Source organism: Hevea brasiliensis, chromosome 12 (assembly GCF_030052815.1).
Source record: "Hevea brasiliensis isolate MT/VB/25A 57/8 chromosome 12, ASM3005281v1, whole genome shotgun sequence".
Taxonomy (NCBI): domain Eukaryota; kingdom Viridiplantae; phylum Streptophyta; class Magnoliopsida; order Malpighiales; family Euphorbiaceae; genus Hevea; species Hevea brasiliensis.
In genome coordinates, this window is record NC_079504.1 from 2,745,517 (window position 1) to 2,766,214 (window position 20,698).

General features: G+C 34.1%; 3 protein-coding genes across 7 annotated transcripts; 1 reads left to right on the plus strand and 2 right to left on the minus strand.

Annotated features, from left to right (window-relative positions):
* The first annotated feature begins 7,049 nt into the window (after window positions 1-7,049).
* On the plus strand, window positions 7,050-11,689 carry LOC110655534 (probable LRR receptor-like serine/threonine-protein kinase At2g16250). The gene is made up of 5 exons (XM_021811855.2): window positions 7,050-7,575; window positions 7,648-9,708; window positions 9,800-9,928; window positions 10,446-10,468; window positions 10,833-11,689. Exons 2-5 carry the CDS (start codon window positions 7,763-7,765, stop codon window positions 11,432-11,434), a joined length of 2,700 nt encoding a protein of 899 aa, XP_021667547.2. The 5' UTR covers window positions 7,050-7,575; window positions 7,648-7,762; the 3' UTR covers window positions 11,435-11,689.
* A 119-nt stretch (window positions 11,690-11,808) lies between these two features.
* LOC110655540 (uncharacterized) lies at window positions 11,809-13,043 on the minus strand. Of its 2 annotated transcripts, none has more exons than XM_021811865.2 (4): window positions 12,893-13,043; window positions 12,660-12,766; window positions 12,462-12,586; window positions 11,809-12,331 (listed from the first exon to the last, which is right to left on the minus strand). In XM_021811865.2, the coding sequence occupies exons 2-4, from the start codon at window positions 12,742-12,744 to the stop codon at window positions 12,092-12,094; spliced, it is 450 nt and encodes a 149-aa protein (XP_021667557.1). In that variant the 5' UTR covers window positions 12,745-12,766; window positions 12,893-13,043; the 3' UTR covers window positions 11,809-12,091. The 2 variants fall into 2 exon arrangements, with proteins under 2 accessions (XP_021667557.1, XP_021667566.1); XM_021811874.2 differs by having other exon boundaries at window positions 12,660-12,769; window positions 12,893-12,975.
* Window positions 13,044-13,995: 952 nt separating this feature from the next.
* On the minus strand, window positions 13,996-19,896 carry LOC110655547 (uncharacterized). Of its 4 annotated transcripts, XM_058130832.1 has the most exons (18): window positions 19,288-19,432; window positions 18,955-19,045; window positions 18,044-18,363; window positions 17,885-17,962; window positions 17,561-17,781; window positions 17,115-17,207; window positions 16,931-17,014; window positions 16,641-16,769; window positions 16,314-16,419; window positions 16,179-16,241; window positions 15,955-16,008; window positions 15,701-15,758; window positions 15,517-15,593; window positions 15,299-15,369; window positions 14,987-15,047; window positions 14,832-14,891; window positions 14,659-14,721; window positions 13,996-14,378 (listed from the first exon to the last, which is right to left on the minus strand). In XM_058130832.1, exons 3-18 carry the CDS (start codon window positions 18,332-18,334, stop codon window positions 14,256-14,258), a joined length of 1,632 nt encoding a protein of 543 aa, XP_057986815.1. In that variant the 5' UTR covers window positions 18,335-18,363; window positions 18,955-19,045; window positions 19,288-19,432; the 3' UTR covers window positions 13,996-14,255. The 4 variants fall into 4 exon arrangements, 3 of the variants coding, with proteins under 3 accessions (XP_057986815.1, XP_021667598.2, XP_021667580.2); XM_021811906.2 differs by lacking the exon at window positions 18,955-19,045 and having other exon boundaries at window positions 19,288-19,893; XR_002494992.2 differs by lacking the exon at window positions 18,955-19,045 and having other exon boundaries at window positions 14,355-14,378; window positions 14,987-15,055; window positions 19,288-19,896.
* Window positions 19,897-20,698: the final 802 nt, after the last annotated feature.

The following is a 20,698-nucleotide window of genomic DNA, read 5'->3' on the forward strand; positions in this document are numbered from 1 at the left end:
GTAGAAATGTTGCCAAAATTCTGCCTAGAAACTAACCTTAAAAATGACCAAATCCGGAATAGCAACCTTGCAACCCAGATTTTTGACCATATGAACAGTAGTCCTTGGGATGACCATAGCTCACTCAAAACAGATTCAATTGACTTGAAATTTTTACCATGGTTAGTTTAGACATAGATCTACAATTCTTATGAAGACACCAAAGCCTAGAAATGGCCAGAACCAAGTCAAATGACTTGCACAAGTTCGGGTACAAAAACTGCCAAACCAAAAGTGACCTAAAATTGACTAAATTTTGCACTAAAGGTGCAATCTGTCCAGCTTTAGTAAATTGACCATATATTGGTCTATACAACTTAGAATGACATGAAATTTTGCCCCGCGTGCAATAAGACATAGAGCTACAATTTTGCTTCTTTGACTAGAAGCTAAAAACCAAGAGAAATAGGACTTAAAGCTAGATCAATCTAGCATACCAAAAATTGAGAATTTGACATTTACATATAATGATGCCTGAAGCAATTTGGCAATGAATGTCAACTTATCAAAATGGTAAATTGTACTATATTGGCAGCATATTGAATTACAATATGTGACATGTTGATTCTAGAAACAACTTATCCATAGTACTTAAAAAGGTCAACATATGCATTGACTTATGAATTACATAATAGCTAGTAAACTCAAAAAAATTGATGAATTAAACAATTAATTTATAATGTGCCCTAGTTTGCCTAGTTGACTAGTTTGGATAGGTTGGCATGCCAATAGGATTCTGACAGTTGTTCTGTAAATAGCTTCATGCCATACTGTGTTTTTACGGCTTATTATGCCGCACTGTGACTTTAATAGCCTATGGCTATACATATTATGTATATATTCTTGGCTTATCGCCAGATTGACTATATGGCTTTTTAGCCACGCTATTTACACACCGATGGTGTGACGACCCGAGGTTCTAGGTACCCAGTGCCAGCATATACATTTATCCAGTCTGATCAGTATATAGGCTACACGGGCAGTAATTCAAGTACTATTAAATTCAAATACCTAAATCCAGTCTACTGACATACAGCAACACCAAAAATTCGTAAACATTTTATTTACTTTATTTTAGTGTATATTTCTTTATATTTGGCGCCACTAAGTAAAATTGCTTAGCGCGTTGCTTTTGTAACGCGTAGGTATTAGAGACACAGCTGGGGAGCCCAACAGACCTACGACCGGGTGAGACATCAGATCTGCACAGGAGTCCAGAGTCATCTGCACTGCATTGCATACATGGTAGGACTTAGGATATCTTGTATTTTATACTTTTGTTGTATTTTATACTTTTGTTGTATTTTTAAAATTCGGCCTTGTATTTTATAATATTATGAAAGCTCTAAAGTTTGTAATATTTTGTACATAGTAAATAACATAGAGAATTTCTGGATATATTGAAATTATTATGGATTGTATTATGGAACTGTTTAATGACTATAAAAGTCTATTGACTTTACTGAGAAATAGAGACTGTGAAATATTTGAGATTTTGATATTATCATATTAAACTGTTTTCAACAGGTTTGGAAGGACAGTTTGTTCGAAATATAGACGGCACTTTGCCAAATTTTTATTACCAATCTTGAAACACTGATTTTATCAAAGTTTGAAAATAGTATATGCATGGTATGAATATTACATAAAAGACTTCTTAAAATCAAATTGAGTTCAGGAAATGAAATAATCACAGACTAGGTGTTTCGGCACGCCGTGTAGCATGCCTTGCTTGGCTATTCTGTAGACGGGTGAGGGGTGTTACAGTTTCTACCCCGAAGGACCAGGTCCCAGCGAAGATCTCAAGCCGTGTCTACCCGTCCTGTCCATAGCCAACACCACACCACACGCACGCCAACTCACGCACACTACTCCAAATTAACACAACAACATCCATGGCACTTTAACAGTTGTGAATGCAACATAAAATGTGCATAGAGTTTAACTACATAGATACATATTTATAAATGATGCATTTGCATGCTTGAACATATAATAATATCAAAATTACAATTAAAATTAATATTTTACTCACAGACTCAACCGAAATCACTGTGGTAGCTGGGCGGAGGAGGAAGGCTGTCCCGGCTCATTTAACAATTTTATTATAATTATTTAATACAATTAACTCAATACAAACTAAGAAAAGATCAAATATGTCCTAAGTCGTGTCGAAAATCCGGCAGAGTCTCCCCTATACTTAGGACCTACTCAACCTGCAAAAAGGCTTAAAACACACTTCTATATCCACAAACCATATATCCACAACTCAATCACATCACACAGCTCCTCCTAGGCCCATCCAAACAGTCATCAATTACAATTCAAAAAATTACAATTTAGCCCCTATAACTAGCCCTTTTGTAAAAACTATCCAAACGAGCTCTAAAAATTATAAAATTTTGTCCTACGGTCCTTAATAATATTATAAGGCTATTGCAAAAGGAATTATAATTTTTCGATCATCCACAGATATTTTATGAATTTTATTCTAAATCGATATTAGCCGAAAATGAGCAACTTGGAGTTCGGGTTTACCTATGCCAATTTTGACACCTAGAATGCATCCAAAACGTCTGAAAATGTTAGGATTAACTATAATATCGATCACATTCTGAGACAGGTCGTCAGGCAGTCAAATCTGGCTGAAAATGCGGTCCCGACGCCAGTGATCCTCGATCCGATCGCACCTAAATTAAGTTTAAATTTTGTTAATAATTATCATAAAATTATTTTAAATTTTAGGAATCGAAAAAGTTCGAAAATCTCACCAAGTGATCTGGACCGTCCGATTATCGCCTTTTTCAAAAGGTGTCTGATTGGAGCGGAACCGGTCCAATCTCGAAGATCGCGTTGTCCTGAGTCCATTGGTGGCCTCGGATTTCCGATCCGAAGGTCGAATCGCCGGAAAAGTGACCGGAAACTGAGAAACCCATATGATTTTCTTCCAACTTTCCCTCGCCGGTTCTCTTTCCTCCGGCCACCAAACGGGGTGCCACTGGTCTCATCTGAAAGTTCATTATCTTGGGAGTCCGTGGCACTTGAAATCACCGGGAATGGCCGCCAGAGTCGGCTGGGGCGACCCCGCAAAGTCGGGCCCCTATCGCGCCCGCTCTCCCTCTCTCCTCTCTTTCCTCTCTCCTTCTCTCTCTTTCTGCTGCCTCCTGCTCGGTGCTGCCACCGTCTGGTGGTTGTTCCAACATGGGGGAAGGCCGGCAGTACCTCGCCGGCATTGATGTTGGCCGGACGGACGGACTAAAATGGGAGGGAGAAAGTGAGGGGGAGAGTGGAGTCGGGGAGGGAGAATTTGGGGGGGGGGGGGGGGGGGGGGGGCTGCTGCGTTTTAAGTTTTTGCATTTTTTTTTTACTTCTAATTATACTATTAGTCCCTCAACTTCTTAGAAGTTTACAACTAGGTCCTAAATTATTTTATTATGTTAAAGTTTAATTAAAATTTTAATTAATTAATTAATTAATTAATATTATTATTTTTAAATTTTTGGATTGTTACAAAATATATCAATCCTTACAGTGAGTCACTTCATTTTCAAAATTGTGTCATCATTTATATTTTATTTAGAGGAAATTATAAAAAATTACTTTACAATTTTGTGTATTTTTTAAGTATGGTTATGAAATTAACTCTTTAATAAAAAGATACTTTGAACTTATGCATCATTAACAAAGAGGGGAAATCACCTAAATGCTATTATGATAAATTACAATTTAATTTATAAGATTTAGTAAAATTTATATATTAGTTTATATATTTTTAAAATTCATTTATTTAGTTATTTATATATATATACATTTGTCTCTATCTATATGTTTATAAATATGAAAGTGTTCAGATTATTATTTTATAATTTTTATTTTAAAATAATATAATATAAAATAAAATTTTCAATTAAATTCTTTTAGTTTAAATATGTAGTATACGTGAAATATTAATAAAATAAAATGATAAAATGGGTTTTATAATTACAATAATAAATATTATAAAATATGGGGATTGTTTAATAATATAAATTTATAATATTAGTTTAGTTTTTCTATATAATTAATAAGAAATTAGATGAAATGACTAATTTATAAATTAAAAAAAAATTTAAAGACTATATAAATGGGTTTTAATAAATATAGAGACTAATATGTATATTTTATTAAACTGTAAAAAATAAATTATAATTTATCATAATTTTGTGATAAAATTTAAGTAACTTTCTTTCTTTGCTAACGAGTTAAAATTCATTATGCATTTTTGTTACAAGCTTAATCACATATCTACCTAACAAATACACTAAATCACATGACAAAAAATCATAATTTTTCCTTCTATTTAAACTCACATTAATAAATGAATTATAAATGGTAAAGGCTGCTAAAGATTAATCAATAAGTTGGGATATCTATGAAAGACAAAACATTTCCCATCATCAATCCATTACAGGTTAACAACCCAGCCGACACACGTTATATTCTTCCTTTCTTTTCGCCATTTTTCTTTCATTTTGAAGTGGACTCTATAATGTTTTTTTCCTCTCAATTATTTGGCCTTCTTTTAATTTCTCCATTATCTCTGCAATCATGTTGTGCCTGTCATCCTGATTAGAATAAAAAGGTGATGCTCTCTTAGGACCATTTGCGTTTGTTGTTTAATGTGGAATTGGATGAATCAACCATTTTACTTTTCTTTTTATAGATAATTATGTATTAAAACTATATTATATTTGGACTACTAAGTGAATTGATGCGCATATAAACATTAAGTTAAATCACATCAAATGAGAAGGATATCACTTTACTTTTAAAAATCTGAATTGAAAATATATTATCGCGGTCAAAACATAAATAATAAAAGATGATAAAGTAAGAAGATGACTCAACTAAAACTAGCTTACAATCATTAACTAAGTAACCAGAATAAGATCCATTATAAGAATTCCCCCTTGAATGAGCAAAAATTTTCCGTAGAGAGGAAAAATATGTAGCAATTCCTGAATATATAAGTGAGGGAAAATTAAAATAAGAAACAAGGGGGTGACAAACGCGTATGTAGAGGTGTGCATTCGGTTCGAATCGAATCGAAACGAATCAATCGAATCAAATTAAATTATAAAAATTGAATCATAAATTTTAAAAATCGAATCGAATCGAAATGAGTAAAAAATCGAATCGCTCTATTTCGATTTGATTCGATTTAAATTAATCGGTTTGATTTTTGATTAATTTTTTAATTTAGACTTGATTTTCAAATTATTTAATCAAATTTTAACTGTGGTTTGAACATAATAATCATTAATTAATGAAATTAAATAATTAATATATATATAATTAAATATAATTCATAAATTTTTTATAAAAATAAATCAATTCAAAAATTAATTCGGTTCGATTTAATTAGATTTGACTATATAAATTATTATTCGATTCGATTCAATTTAATCGATATTTTTTTTAAAATCGAATCGAATTGAAATAATTAAAATTTTTATAATGTAATACTTAATTAAACTGATTAAATCTAAAAATTAAATTAATTAAATTAAATTAAATTAAATTAATTTAATTTAATTTAATTTAATTTTCCAATTTGAATTGAATTTTGCTCAGTGCTATGCTGAAGTAGAGGGACTCCGCGTTGGAAAAAATCTTGTCGGTCGCAATCAGATACCACGGTCTCTTATCGGAGTAATCTGAAATTTGAATTTTATATAAAAAAAATTTTCTATGAAGTAAAATTTCATTTTAATTATTAAAAAAATAAATTTAATTAAAAATAAAATGAAAATAAAAAACACATAATTAATATAAATATTTAATTTAAAATTATTATTAAGCTTATTGTAAAAGTACTGGGTAATTGTGACGGCCGACTCTGACAGACTTCCTGTGACTTTGATTTTTTTTTTTTTTAATTTATGAGTCGTGATTGGGCCCAATTGTTTTTTAACCAAGGATTTCCGCTCTACCGATTCATCACAAATGGGGTAAATTTTAAGTATGATACGGAAATCACTCATTATTATTCTATTTTACCAACTCTTGATCGTCGCTGACAAGTTCACTTTGTTTTTCAAAAATTATTATTATTATTATTATTATTATTATTATTATTATTATTATTATTATTATTATAAATACTAAATAAGCTTAGCAAAACTTTGCATTTAAAATTAAATTTTCATGTAAAAATTTTTAAGTGAACACCTTTTGAAATTAATGGAAAGTAAAGATGATAATGGATCAGATTTTTTTGAAGTAACTGATTATAATATATTGATAAAAAATATATTTTTTACTTAATTAATTACAATTAAATAAATTTGATATTTTAATTTAAATTAAAATAAATATTTTAAAAATTATTAGGACCATGAAAAGATAAAATTTATTATATATAGAGAGAGAATTTTTTAAAAATATTTGTGGATCAATAAAAAATTTAAGACATCAATAAATAAAAAATAAATTTTTTACACTAAAAAAAAATTATAAATGGAATGAAAACATTTTAATATTTAACTATATAAAGAAGATAATCCATTTAACAGCTCGAAAAAAGAAATGTGTAGATTTTTTTTCATAACCATTTTCGTAAGGGAATTTGTAACTTGTTAATGAGCATATCAGCAAACTTAGCCATAAAATACTATTAGGCATTACCATTAAAATGATTGTTGAGAAAATTATTTTTATATATTTGTCACTTTAAAAATTCATATATTAAATGTAAATACTTTCTCTAAATATGATATTTAAGTTATTGATAAATTTTATTTTAATTCTATTCTGAGTTTAGTGGAAAGAAACAAAAATCTTAAAGTCTACACATTTTCTTAATCGCTGTTTGGATATGAGAAAAGTGATAAGAAAGGAAAATAAGTGGTGAAAAAATAAAGGAGAAAGTAAATTGTATACGACTTGTTATTATTTGTTTTTATAGAAAAAAACAAAAAAAAGGTTGCAGTTTTGCATGTAGCAATCTATCTCAATCGTTCACGGCCTAATGGAAGTAGATGCTAACTTTAATCCGTTAAAGGTATAACTTTTCTTGACTGCCATGTCTTTGCAACCAAGCTCGAAAATCAGCCAGTCAATGTGAACCACTGCCCAAACCAGAACCTCTGCCAGAAAATTCATTTAAAACTATCCCAGAAAATTCATTTAAAGCTCTCTGCGCACTGTGAAAGCGACACGGTATAAGCAGCAATCAGCAGAGACCTGGCGGTGGCGGTTGGGCCATTTCCACTTTCTTTTTTTTTTCTGTTGGGTCATTAATGCCTGCCTCTTGCTATTAAGAGTTTCAGATAAGATAACTGTTAGGCTGTTAGCTCGTCGCCAAATAAGGAAATTAAAATCCTAGAAGATTTTGTTTTCCATTATAATGTACAGAGAGACAGAGTATACAGTCAAATAGTTCATAATTATTTATATTAATTATTCTTGTTGGTTAGCTCTAGTTTTGGGTTAGGGGTAAACAGAAAACACCAGAAGCAACAACATAGAAAGAAGAATCAAAGCTCGTGATTGGAGGTAAGAATATGACACGCAGTACAAGATTTTTTTTTTTGGGTTTTTAATATATACTTTTTCCTTTTCTTTCAGTGGCTGGAGATACAGATCAACACCAACACCGGTAGCTTCAGGAAGGAGAAGAAGAAGATGGGCCACCATAGACCATGATAAACATCACCTCCATATTATCACACTTCATTAAGCCATGGTAGACGCTGGACGAGTTCTGCTCCTTGTTCTAATTCTGTTATTGATTCACTGTTCACTGGCCCAGCATAGCTTCTTGAACTCCACCAGCGAACGTATAGCTTTGCTTGATCTCCGGTCATCTTTAGGGCTCAGAAGCTCCGACTGGCCTATAAAATCCGACCCTTGTAATAACTGGAATGGAATCCAGTGCAAGAATGGCCGGGTCACCGGAATAAATATATCTGGTTTCAAACGGACCCACATTGGGGGTTCAAATCCCAGTTTCAGCGTCGATTCCCTCGTTAATTTGACGTTTCTGGAGTATTTCAATGCTTCTGGGTTCTCACTTCCCGGTTCGATACCGTCCTGGTTCGGTTACGGGCTTGGTTCGCTGCAAGTACTCGATCTCCGGTCTACTTCAATGAGCGGTCCCCTTCCTGATTCTCTCGGTAATTTGACAAGACTCGATGCTTTACATCTATCTGATAATAACCTTGCTGGTAGTATACCCTCTGCATTGGGCCAGTTAATGCAATTATCAGTTCTTGACCTTTCGAGGAATTTCCTCACTGGACAAATACCTACTACTTTTGCATTGCTTAGTAATTTGTCAAGGCTTGACCTTTCTTCCAATTACTTAACTGGGTCAATTCCACCGGGTTTGGGTAACATTGATAGTCTGAAATCCTTGAATTTATATGACAATAATCTTGCAGCTTCAATTCCTGTGGAACTGGGTAACCTTTCACATTTGGTTGAACTTAATCTTGCCAAAAACTCATTGTCTGGGTCATTGCCTGTAGAATTAGCAGGGTTGAAGGACTTGGTACGGATGGAAATTGGGGATAATGGACTAGAGGGTTGGTTGCCAGATGGTTTGTTTTCCAGTCTTAAAAAATTGCAAGTTGTGGTGTTAAGTGGGAACAAATTTGATGGTGCTCTACCTGAGGCATTGTTGTCATTGCCGAGCTTGCGGGTTCTTGATGTGTCTTACAACAACTTTACAGGTGTTATATCTACTTTCAGTTCAAATGGTACTGCCAGTGATGTCTTGTTCAATCTTTCAAATAATCTTTTATATGGAACTCTGGCCTCTCCTTTTGGAAATTTTAGTTTGATCGATCTTTCTGCAAATTATATCCAAGGAGAAGTTCCTGATGGTAGTCAAAGCAATGTTAGCATTGCCAGGAATTGTCTTCAGGCTGTGTCGAATCAGAGGAGTTTGCGAGATTGTAAATTATTTTATGCTGAGAGAGGATTAAGTTTTGATAATTTTGGAACCCCTGAACCAACACAGCCCCCATTGCCTGAAGCTGCTCTTAAAAAGAGAAGAAAACGATGGATTTACATTTTGGTGGGATTGTTTGGTGGACTTGGCTTCATTGTGATTTTGGTACTAGTTATGATAGTTGTGCTGCGGAGGTGTCATAATACCATTGCAAACCAGAAAGGCAGTGCTAATGTGGGGCCTGTTCCAGAAGGAGATAGCCCGTCACTTCCCAACGATCCTGTTATTTTATCTGGTTTTAGAGATTCATTTACTTATGAACAATTACTTTGTTCAACCAGTGAATTTGATGATGCAAATCTTATCAAGTCTGGCCACTCTGGAGATCTCTTTCGGGGTTTTCTAGATGGAGGAAGCCCCGTAGTTGTAAAAAAGGTGAACTCCCATTCTGTGAAGAAGGAATCATACATGATGGAATTAGAACTATTCAGCAAGTATTCACATACAAGATTGGTCCCATTCCTGGGGCATTGTTCAGAGAATGACAACGACAAGCTTCTGGTCTATAAATATATGCCAAATGGAGACTTGGCTAGTTCCTTGTATAGGGTAAGCGATTTTGAGGATGACAGTGTACAGTCCCTAGATTGGATTACAAGATTAAAGATTGCAATAGGAGCTGCTGAAGGTCTTTCATATCTGCATCATGAATGTAACCCTCCCCTTGTTCATAGGTATAACAAGAACTTGCATTTTGTGAGATTCACTTTCCTTCCATTTTGATTGTTGAAATTTTCAAATGCAATTATATTTTGATGTTTAAAGAGATATTCAAGCAAGCAGTATCCTTCTGGATGATAAGTTTGAGGTGCGACTTGGAAGCCTGAGTGAGGTCTGTATCCAGGAAGGGGATTCACACAACAATGTGCTCACAAGGTTCTTGCGGAAACCACAGTAAGCATTGTGCAAGTCATTAATTTCTTTCAGCATTTTTAAGTTTCATTAAGAAATATTGATAACCTAAACATTGAATCTTTTAGATGCATAACCTATGTGCATCATTTTCTTTCACTGGGCTTTGTTTAAGGCCAAACTTTCTATTATCTGTTGTAATAATAGACATAAGAAAACATATGTTGGGTTGAACAGCAGTAAAAAGGCTTGAACACAGCGTTAACTGGATGTGATGTCATGAAAAGTTCACTAGTTGTGTCACTAGGTCCAGTTGGTCTGTTACTTTGTCACAGGCAGCAGCAGACATGCACAGAGATGTAAATATTATAGATATTTTATTGTGTTTTGGCATTTGGCCTGATGAAATCGAACTTAGGATAATATTTGATCTGTAGGAAAACAAAAAAAGAAAATTGATGCTGTGACTACTGCCTCCTTTCCTATCCTGCTTCATTTTTTTTCCCTTTCATTTTTGTTATGCTTCATCTAAGAGATAATTTCTGTTTCTGGTGTGCAGATCCTCTGAACTAGGCCCTTCTGGTATGTATAATCTTTATTTATTATTTTTAAATTCCTTTTATCTTTTTGCGAACATACTAATTTTGAGACATTGTTGGGTCATTATCAAAGGACTTTGCTGCCTGCTTTTTCTTATAACTGATGATAATGATCCTGAGTTGAAACTCTATTGTTGCAAAATTGAAGTTCAATTCACTCATATGCTGGTGCTCCAGCAACCTAGTTTGACTGAAGAATAAGAGTTTTGGAAAGAAAACATGCATCAGAAGTACCATGTTGGCTGAAGCATGCCTTTTCTGATATGAATTTGTTCGGTCGCAACAAGTGTCAATAATTCAAAAGAAAATTAAGCAAAATGTTGAAATATTTTCTTTGTAATGGACAGGTTCATCATCAGCGACTTGTGCTCATGATGTGTACTGTTTCGGAAAGGTCTTGCTCGAGCTCATAACAGGGAAACTAGGCATCAGTAAATCGGATGATGCCACTACAAAGGAGTGGCTAGAACACACGCTGGGATATATCAGTGTATATAACAAGGAACTGGTGACAAGGATTATTGACCCGTCTCTGGTCATAGATGAAGATTTGTTGGAAGAAGTATGGGCCATGGCAATTGTGGCCAGATCATGCCTTAATCCCAAGCCTTCAAAACGTCCCCCAATGAAATATATACTCAAAGCATTGGAAAACCCTTTGAAAGTTGCGAGGGAGGAGAATTACAGTTCAGGGAGGCTGAGAACAACTTCATCTAGGGGATCCTGGAGTGCCGCCTTTTCTGGCGGTTGGCGACACAGCTCATCAGAAAATGCTATTGTTCCAGGCCACGCTAACCGCGAAGGTGTAAGCGGCTTGAAGCAGCCAGGAAGAATAGGATCTCATAGCAGTGGTGGAATTGAACACACATATTCTAATAAAAGGTTATCCAATGAAATTTTCCCTGAGCCACATGAAATGCAAGATGTAGAGCAGCTAGATGAGCATTAGTTAGCATGGTGTTTTCAGATGTTCATTGAGTATACTGTGGCCCTTGCAGTTGTGTGTTAAGAATCATATTTGATAGCTTCTCATCGGGGATTAAAGCAATTGATTGACAAGCTGATTGGCCTGCCCGTGAAAGATTTTTCTTTTTCTGACTGGCTATGCTATTGAGGCGTGACTGAGAATTGAAATAACACTGTTTCTGTTTGCTTGTACACAGACTCATTCCTGGAAATTTCATAGAAATGGACATTTTTTTCATGTCGTTGATGTAATTATATTGTAGACCTGTATTTTTGCCTACAAAGAACTTTTTCAGCAATTCAATCACGCATTCCTTAAAATCCTTTCCATAACCAATCATATCCATAAAAAACAAGTTTGGTTCAAAATGACTATATTGCTTATCCATCCAATCAGCCAGTGAAGTAATTGTTGAATTGCAGGCAATCAAAAGCATCACAACTCCACGAAACTAACAATTTCCAACATGCTTGCCAACGCCTCCTAACAACACAGTTCCAACAGTATCTCGAAGAAATTGAACTAGTATTAAGCAATGTGAATAATTACCCCGAAACTAACATTTAACTCATCTATTTAATCATGTGGGAAATCCATCCAAGATAAAAACCAAATGAAAGACGAATACGAAATCACAATTCAAGAGGCTGTCTTGAGCCGGGATGAAGCGACACTAGCTGTTGCATAAACAGGGTGAAGCTCATATCCATCCTTGGGCTCAACATGTACCCACTTGCGACCGCTGAGCTTGTTTGTCTCAAATTTGACATTTCCTTCCTTCAGAGCATAAAGGGTGTGATCCTTCCCCATCCCAACGTAGTTTCCAGGGTGAAATCGAGTTCCTCGCTGCCGAACTATGATATTTCCAGGTATCACCTTCTGTACAAAAACCAAACAAGCAAATCAAAACAAGAATCGCACGCTATATCCATCACCAAGAGCATTTTTGGCATTGAAAAGGCATCCTTTTAGATGCTATTGAAAGAAGCAACAGCTAAAACAAAGTTACCTCCCCGCCAAATTTCTTCACTCCAAGATTCTTAGGTTTCGAGTCTCGTCCATTCTTGGTAGATCCAGCCGTCTTCTTTGTAGCCCAACGCCTTAAAATCAAGCTTAATCCACCAGCAGAGCCATCTAAAACAAACAATTAGACAAACACCAAACAAAACTGGCCTATCCATCCAGGAAGTTGGGGTTGGGGCCAAACCTGTAAGGCTTGCATACACAGGAACATTGGAGACAAGCTCTTTCACCTTCAGACGATTGCAGATGATTGTCGTAAAATTCGACATTTTCAATCAGCAGGATTCAAATCTGCTAAAATTATATATATATATATATAAGCTTGGAATTATGATCAAAGCAATGATCTACAGGGTGAACGCGTAGTTAAGAGAAATATAGGCACCCAAAAGTCTAAAATTGTCAGATATACTGTACCTGGAACACCGTGATTATTAGAATCTTTCTAATTAATCGCCGAGCTCACGGAATCGTACTCTTCTTCTTCTTCTTCTTCTTCCTGTCCTGTGATCTGCGTCCTCGGTAGGGTTTCTGTTTGCTGGATAGGAAGGCCTGGTTAGAAATAAGGCAACATTTGCACGCACCGTTTTATTATTTGCCCGCACTTTCTAAACGCACAGTTTCAATTGCGGGCCGAGAGAAACTAGTCCTTGCTTGCTCCGTACCGAAATGAAAATTTGGCAGCTATTTCATACATTGAAAATAACTGGTACTTTTACCCCTATTTTTCCAGTAGTTTTATGAAAAATCTATTATAAAGGAAATTTTTCATAAAATATCTAATATGTGAAATATCAAAAGAATTGATATTTTTTTATTTTTATATTAATTTTTTTAATTTTTTAATTTTTATATTAAATTTTTTTTATTTATTTTAATTGATAAATATGTGTGTATATATATATATATATATATATAGGTTGATTATAAACTCAATAAGAAATATTACGCAATTCACATATGGATGACCTTATGCCGGGGCTAAATCTAAAAGAATATCCATCACACTTATATTAAGCCAGGAAGATGTGATCATTAGAGATAGACATGCAACTTTATGATAAAATTCAAATTTCTACCTTCAAATTGATTAACACTGATCGGGCTTTTTTCTTATCACCCGAATGAATGTAGACATTGCATTAGTTTTTATTATACTATACTAAATTCATCTGAAAAATTAATTAAAGAAAGAATATCCACATCAAACTAAAATTTTGATCAATAAAAAAAAAAAAAAAAAATCAATTTGTTAATATATCTAACACTTTACTAACCTATGTTACTTATAAGTTTGAAAGAGCAATTCACAATATACATCCTTTTTTTTTTTTATACTTGTAAAGAAAAATATTTTCTAATTAATTTTTGCATTCAGAAAATTAATCTCCTCCTCTGGGCAATACTCGTCCATTGTTGGAAGGGAATAGGTGCTTTATCCATTGACCTTTCTTTAAATTTACTTTATAACTTGAGATGAAATGTGTGACCTAATCAAGGCTAAAATAGAATGCAAGAAGTAATCATCATTACATTGAGCATCTTTTATAAGCACAAGCTAAAATGTTCAACATTCGTATTCAACTACAAGAAAATATATCATCAAAACAGATATTAACGCGTGATTTAATTACAGGGGAGTAAATTTTATCCAAAAAATGGGAAGAGAGACGGGAAAAGATCAAAAGAAAACCCTCTGGTGGTGCAATTTTGTTATCCTTTCCACTGCCATAAAATGGATTAAGCTCCCTCAAAAAGCGAGTCAGCTACCAAACAGGTCTCAAAGGGGCAGAATATCAAATTCATGAGGCATGAAGTCTTCACTTGGTCTGTAGTATTTGTCCGGGGAATACAGGCTTAAGTTGGATACTTGGCTAGTATAAAGGCAGGCAAATCTCTCAACCTGCACATATAAGAAACTAAAGAATATTATCTGTTTTAATGTCCAACATACAAATTAGCAGCAGTCAGATGAATTTGACAAGACAGCAGAGGTAAAGACTATAATGAATAACCCCTTCATCTAAATAAACATTTAGAAACAAAAACAATGCTCATGCTCATCCATGGCAGATGGGGAAATGTGTCTTTTATGTAGATCAGGAAATGTATGGCCTAACATTTCTAGCAAAAGAGGAATTACAGAACAGAAATCAGACTACTATAATTAAAACACATCTTACCTGATGTGCAAACCGAGAATTTTGATAACCAGTCTTCATTAGTTGTCCCCAGATCTTGTGAAACTGTCGTTATATTTACCAATGTTAGAAGTCATCAACCAGTTAAATAACTACTTTTATTAGAGCAGCAACAGAAAGTTAGAAACACACAATTATTAAATAAGTTCTTTTACCTTTTGGTGACATTCTCGTTGAGCCTGTTGGTGACTTATTCTCACTTGATCCCTTTGAGACTATTATAATAAAAGCAGAACATGGGTAAACCACTAAACTTGTACAACTCATTTGAAGAATTTTGAGACAGCAATACTGGGATCTATTAACCTACCTCCAATTTCTCTATTGCATCAGATATCTTCTGCTTCTGATCAGCATTAACATCTTCAAATCTGCAGAACTTATGACCACTTAGGTTAGAAAAAAGAGTAAATGTTAACAATTCAGTTTCATCAAGTTCTCCAAAGGCTTTCTTGTTACTTATAGTTGTCTCATTAGTTCACCTTTATGTTAAACAAGTATTCCCACAATAATGAAGCTCAAGAACCATAACCAATATTAATCCTGCTAACCAATGGAGAAACTATTAACTGCCAAGAACTTTGTAAGAATATGATAGGAAATTTTTTTCATGTTTGCTTACTTGAGAAACCACTTCAGATGATGTATTTGGTCCTCAATTTGATCACGTTCATTCCTCATCAATCTAAGTTGCTGCAAATTCAAAGAAAATGAAAACAAGAGTCAATTAATCAACTCCATCTCCAGGACAATTTTTAGTCCTAACAATCATTGCTAAAACCACCTGGATAGCTAAGAATGTCAAGTTGTCAACATAAAAACAAGCCATCACCCAGATACCTTTCGTAAGTCCCTTAAGCCCCAAAGCAGTTCAACCTCCCTCTCAAGCTCTGGAACAACAAGCATTGTTCTCCAACCTGATAATAAAGTGTGGGCAAAAAAGGAGAAAGTAACAATAATGGTCCTGCAGACCAAAGTAATGCCATGTCTCTTTCAAGAATGCTATAAGATAAGAATGATATACCAAGAACCTTTTTGCTGCGTAAAATATCTCCATAAATATGATCTCCCACATAAAGAACCTATTAAATCGTAAATCATTAGATTAAATTCCATAAAACTAAGGTTCACAAATACACTAGTGGCACATCACAAAACCAAGTGTATGGTTATGCAATCAAGACTTCCACATCCATAAACAAAAACAGAAAACCCAAAGAATTACTAAGCGAGTTCGGTAACTACTTTAAAGAATCAGTAAAACAAATCTAGAATCACCTGTGAACTTGACTCGATTGAGAGCAGTTTATGAAGATGACCAACACTGCCTCCCTGAGAATGTAGGTTAAGAAACATTATTAGGTGTCTTCTAAAAGTTCCTAGGTACATAATAGTTGTTCCAGAAGAAATTCAAGTTGATCATAAAAAGTGAAAGCAGTGATATTCTTTTGCATACAACAGTAAAAGACGATTATATTATGCATTAGAAATCTCTACTGTACCTGGAAAACTCGACAAGGCGCATTTGATTCCTTCAATACTATCCTTGGTGAACTATTTCCCACCTTTTTCAGAAATGAAAATTGAATCAGCAGAAGCATACAAGTAGCAATATGAGAATAGCAAAGATGTACAACCTGAGGCATTGGAGTGCCATTATCAGTATTGAGTAGCATTCCAGACTCAGGTTCAACCTCAAAAAGATTAGCACGATTGTCTTCATGGAAGAAGCCTGGTTTTGCACTGCATAGATTGGTTTAAAGTCAGACGTCAAACCTGAAATTACTACACTAACAATCTCATAGTATTGAACATGAAAATATTCTTGAAGATATTGAAAGTATTGAACAAAAATAAAGGCAACTCAAAATTAATTCAAACTTGTTAAAAGATGAAGGTCTTCAAAAAAAATAACCAACAACATATATTTGAGTTGAAGAAAAGTGTTTAAAGGGAAAGATGACCTGCCAGTGATGACAACATCAAAGTACTTCAGCCAATCAAAGTTGCAAGTGCCACTGCCATCCAAGACACCAACCAAGACACGGGATCCACACAAAAAATTCATCACAACGTTTGTATAGTCCCATAAACTGCAAAAGGTAACAATATCTTATTAATCCAGATCTAGCGATATATGAGAAAGTCACATGGAGAGAAATATAAATGTATCACCACTACATCATTAATATCTCTAAGAAAAACCACTGTTTGGGACAATGGGGGAAAGAAGAAAAGGCAGTAATACTAATACCTATTTGTCACCAAGAATGTCGAACGACTGGAATCTCGAAGCATTTTGAGCATAGGAACTATAGATGCATCCTCATTGATATACCTGATGGACAACGATTCAAATAGAGGCTAGGTTAAGGTAATTGAACGACTCAAATCAATCACATCTAACTTATGTAATAAATTTCAAGTTCCGCCATCACCTTTTTGGATCTTTTGCAACCATTTGCTTTAAAGTTCCATCGCGATGGCACAAATCAACTGCAGCTCGAACATCTTTGTACATTCGAGAATAACTGAAGGAGATTGTTATTGAAAATGGAAATTAAAAATACATCAACATTTATAAGTTATGGAATCTAATACATCAAAGAAGGGTTACAGAATAAAACCATCATCTTTTTAGGGAACAGTCATGTCATAGACCATATATGACCAGCAAGAACTTCAGGTCACATAAGTGAATATTATTTAGTAACTGCTAATTTGAAACTGCTAAAAGACTTTTCCACTGGAAGGATACACTATAAATACACTATCAAAAGGCTAAAGGAGTGAATTGCATGGAATCAACAATGTTTTAGCAAAAGTTGTTTTCTTTAATCTACCACCAAGCAACTGAAGAAAAAGTACTGGTTAATATTCTTACTCAGCTCTCTCTGGAATTTTTCCTGGATTGTTGTCCTTAAAGTCAACAAGCTGGGCAAACAAGTAGGCCTCAGCTAATGAAAAAAGAGTATCAATGAGTGCATAATCAGGCTCATCAAAAGAATCTCGTATCAGAGTACTGCCATAGGTACTGACTTTTTCTTCCTTAGACATCTCTCGAAATCCATGGTAGGCCACTTTCACATATTTATGGCGATCCATCTGCATAGTGCAGAATTACCAAAATAAAATTTCCATAATAAACAACTATGAGAGAATTGACCGTGACTAACAACTAGCTGGTGCAAAAATTAGCTATGCTAACCTTCAAAATATTGCCTCTCTTTTTATCAAGAACCAAGCCTCTGACCATGTATTTCCAATCAAATGACCACCCTATCAACTGCACAGAGATATCATTTTCAGTCACCATGTTATCAAATCAAATAGGATCAAATAAACATGCATGCTAAATCAAACAAACCTCTTGAGGATAACCCAGATCATACACCAACTTTCTGATTGTGCATTCATATGCAAGGGACTCAAAAGTTTCAGGTTTGTACTGTGCAAATGTGTAATCCATATCAAAGCCTACAGCTAAAATATTCCTCATATTCAGTGATCTGTTGCAAAAGATCTGCTTTCCAATTTCAATTTTCCGCCCTCCTTCAGGAGATGACCATATACATGGTTCTTGAACACCATCGCTGCCACCCATATGCTGAACCTCAGATGTCTTGTCACCTAAAACCGTCTTGTAACTCTCGTCCATAGTATAGCTGACATGCAACTGATTAATTCCTGAAAGATATAAAAAAGGCACAAAACAATTAACTTCTGTTGCTGACAAGTCAGATTCAAAATGCACCAATGCAGTCGATTACCCCACAAATGTCAAATTTCAATAACTAAAATTTTACAACACAACTCTGACAAAATATCATGACAATCTCTTTGGTACACATGATTCAAAATTCCTACATATTTGAAGACAAATACTAAGCAATTTAATTTCCAACAAGTGCTCATATGTCAAACTCATCCAGAGAGACATTTAAGTGGACTATTTCCAGTTTACCAAATGCATTTAAATAGATATCCTCTTATACAAACGCAACACAGAATTACGTGTATTTAGCCCAATAAACATCACGTATAAAGTGGTCAAAGATTCTAAATTTCAAGTTTTCTTTGATCAAGTTGACTAATCTACATGATCCACACTATAGGCCAACATGACAGATGAAATGACAGGCAAAAATGCAGCACACTAGTCATAATTTTCTCTCCAAGTTATACAAGCCCCTCCAGGAACAATTTTCTGGTCAAAAAGTTCAAAGGGTCAAGAAAATATTGCAATTTTAGACAAACAAAAAAACCTGGACATCTTACCTGCAAAGGTCAATTAAAAGAGCACACAGTGAAAGTGCACCACGTTATGTTCCGAGTCTACAAATCTTCCAAGACATGCTCCAAGAAACACCTAAAAATTCAATTCCTCCATTAAATAGTCAGTCTCCTTAGCCCCCCAAACCAACCCCAACATATATAATTCAACTAAAAACCCCAAAATTTCACCAAAATTCACAGTAAGGCACACTTCATTAACACCTAAAACCATGAAAATCATGCAAGATTCCACAAACTAAAGAGTGACCAAGTAAATAACATAGTTCGAATTACACAAGGAAAAAAAAAGTCCAAGGAAAAAGTCAGTAAACTAACCTCCGGTGTGAATTCCTCTTGTTTTGGAGACAAATCGATTCGGCTTCCCCTGGAATTCCGAATTAAATTTAATTCGGGAGGAGTAAGAAGGGGCAAGCCCCAGAGAAAAGAGAGAAACGCAGAAGGAAACGGGCCTCTTAGGAATTCTCATCGTGGAATTATATAGGCATATCGGGATTGCTAGATGATGATAAGAAGAAGAAGAAGAAGAAGTATCCGATACCAGAAGTAATGTGCAATTACAATTAGGCAATGAAGTTGTGGGCGAGGAACGAGACATCTAATAAAGCCTTAATTCGGAATTTGAACAGAAAGCAATATTCCCATCCATAATTGGATTAGCCGTAACTGGAAAACCGAATTTAATTCCTAGTGCGGTTCGTTTTCGTCAGCTAAGCTAACAGGGAAAACAAAAGGGGAAAAAAAATCTTGTTTGGCTCAGTTGCGCGCGCAAAGAGAAGAATGCGAAGAGTTGCCGTCGAGCTGGAGAAGCGTGTATGTGAAGTTGAGGATCCAAGAGCTGGTGGCTGCCACGTGGACGAAAGTTGATTGGTCATGCTGCGGGTTGGGGTGGTGCTGCTTGAGCCTTTTGCGATGGGGGATAGTGTGTCAGCGGTGCTGAAATGAAATGAAATCAAATGTGGATAACAACAATTAAATAGAGTCTATTTTTTCATGGCAAAAAAATTTTTTAGCCTTGACAATTACATGAATCAAAGAAGTTACCAATTTAGTTATCCATTTAAGATTTTAATAATTATTTTTATAATTAAATAAATTTTTATTTATTTATTTATTTAAGACTCTTGATAATTATTATTTAAGTTAAATAAATTTTTATTAATTTAATTGATTTATTTAAACTCTTGACATTTATTATTGAGTCAAAATATTAAAAATATGAGTAAAAAAATTAATTTATATCACGTGGAATTCACATGATAGACAAACGTTTAATTAATATTTATTTTTATTATATAATTTAAGAATTAAACTCTCTACTGTCATTACTCTTTCTCTTCTACTTAATTTTATTAATAAAATATAATATTATTAAAAATTATGCACTGTTATTATCACTTAACATAAATTTAATGATTTTTCACACGTCTCCTTTAGATGTAAAAGAGAAGCTTAAAGAATGTATGACCTAGTGACACTGGATATGCTAGACTCACATTAAATAGAAAACATATAACATCGAGTGTAAATTTATAAAAGTGAATTTTTTATTCATGAAAATTTAATAAATTAATTAAATTAATAATAACTTGCTTGACTATGAGAGTAATTACCAATTACTTAAAAAGATAAACCAAATTAATAATAATTTATTTGACATAAATAATCGATTAACTTATTTGAGCACTCTATTAAGATTATTGAAAATTTTAAATTAAGTTAATTAATA

What these genes read in the sequence shown, in the direction of transcription:
- LOC110655534 (XM_021811855.2), top strand. Translation starts at nt 7,763, where the DNA reads ATGGTAGACGCTGGACGAGTTCTGCTCCTTGTTCTAATTCTGTTATTG. An exon ending in AACCCTCCCCTTGTTCATAG is followed by an intron (nt 9,709 to 9,799) that starts GTATAACAAGAA and finishes TGATGTTTAAAG; the next exon opens with AGATATTCAAGCAAGCAGTA. An exon ending in AGGTTCTTGCGGAAACCACA is followed by an intron (nt 9,929 to 10,445) that starts GTAAGCATTGTG and finishes TCTGGTGTGCAG; the next exon opens with ATCCTCTGAACTAGGCCCTT.
- LOC110655540 (XM_021811865.2), bottom strand. Translation starts at nt 12,744, where the DNA reads ATGTCGAATTTTACGACAATCATCTGCAATCGTCTGAAGGTGAAAGAG. An exon ending in TGTGTATGCAAGCCTTACAG is followed by an intron (nt 12,587 to 12,659) that starts GTTTGGCCCCAA and finishes TGTTTGTTTTAG; the next exon opens with ATGGCTCTGCTGGTGGATTA. An exon ending in TGAAGAAATTTGGCGGGGAG is followed by an intron (nt 12,332 to 12,461) that starts GTAACTTTGTTT and finishes GTTTTTGTACAG; the next exon opens with AAGGTGATACCTGGAAATAT.
- LOC110655547 (XM_021811888.2), bottom strand. Translation starts at nt 19,567, where the DNA reads ATGTCTCGTTCCTCGCCCACAACTTCATTGCCTAATTGTAATTGCACA. An exon ending in AAGAGGAATTCACACCGGAG is followed by an intron (nt 18,364 to 19,287) that starts GTTAGTTTACTG and finishes TATATCTTTCAG; the next exon opens with GAATTAATCAGTTGCATGTC. An exon ending in AACGAGAATGTCACCAAAAG is followed by an intron (nt 14,722 to 14,831) that starts GTAAAAGAACTT and finishes ATATAACGACAG; the next exon opens with TTTCACAAGATCTGGGGACA.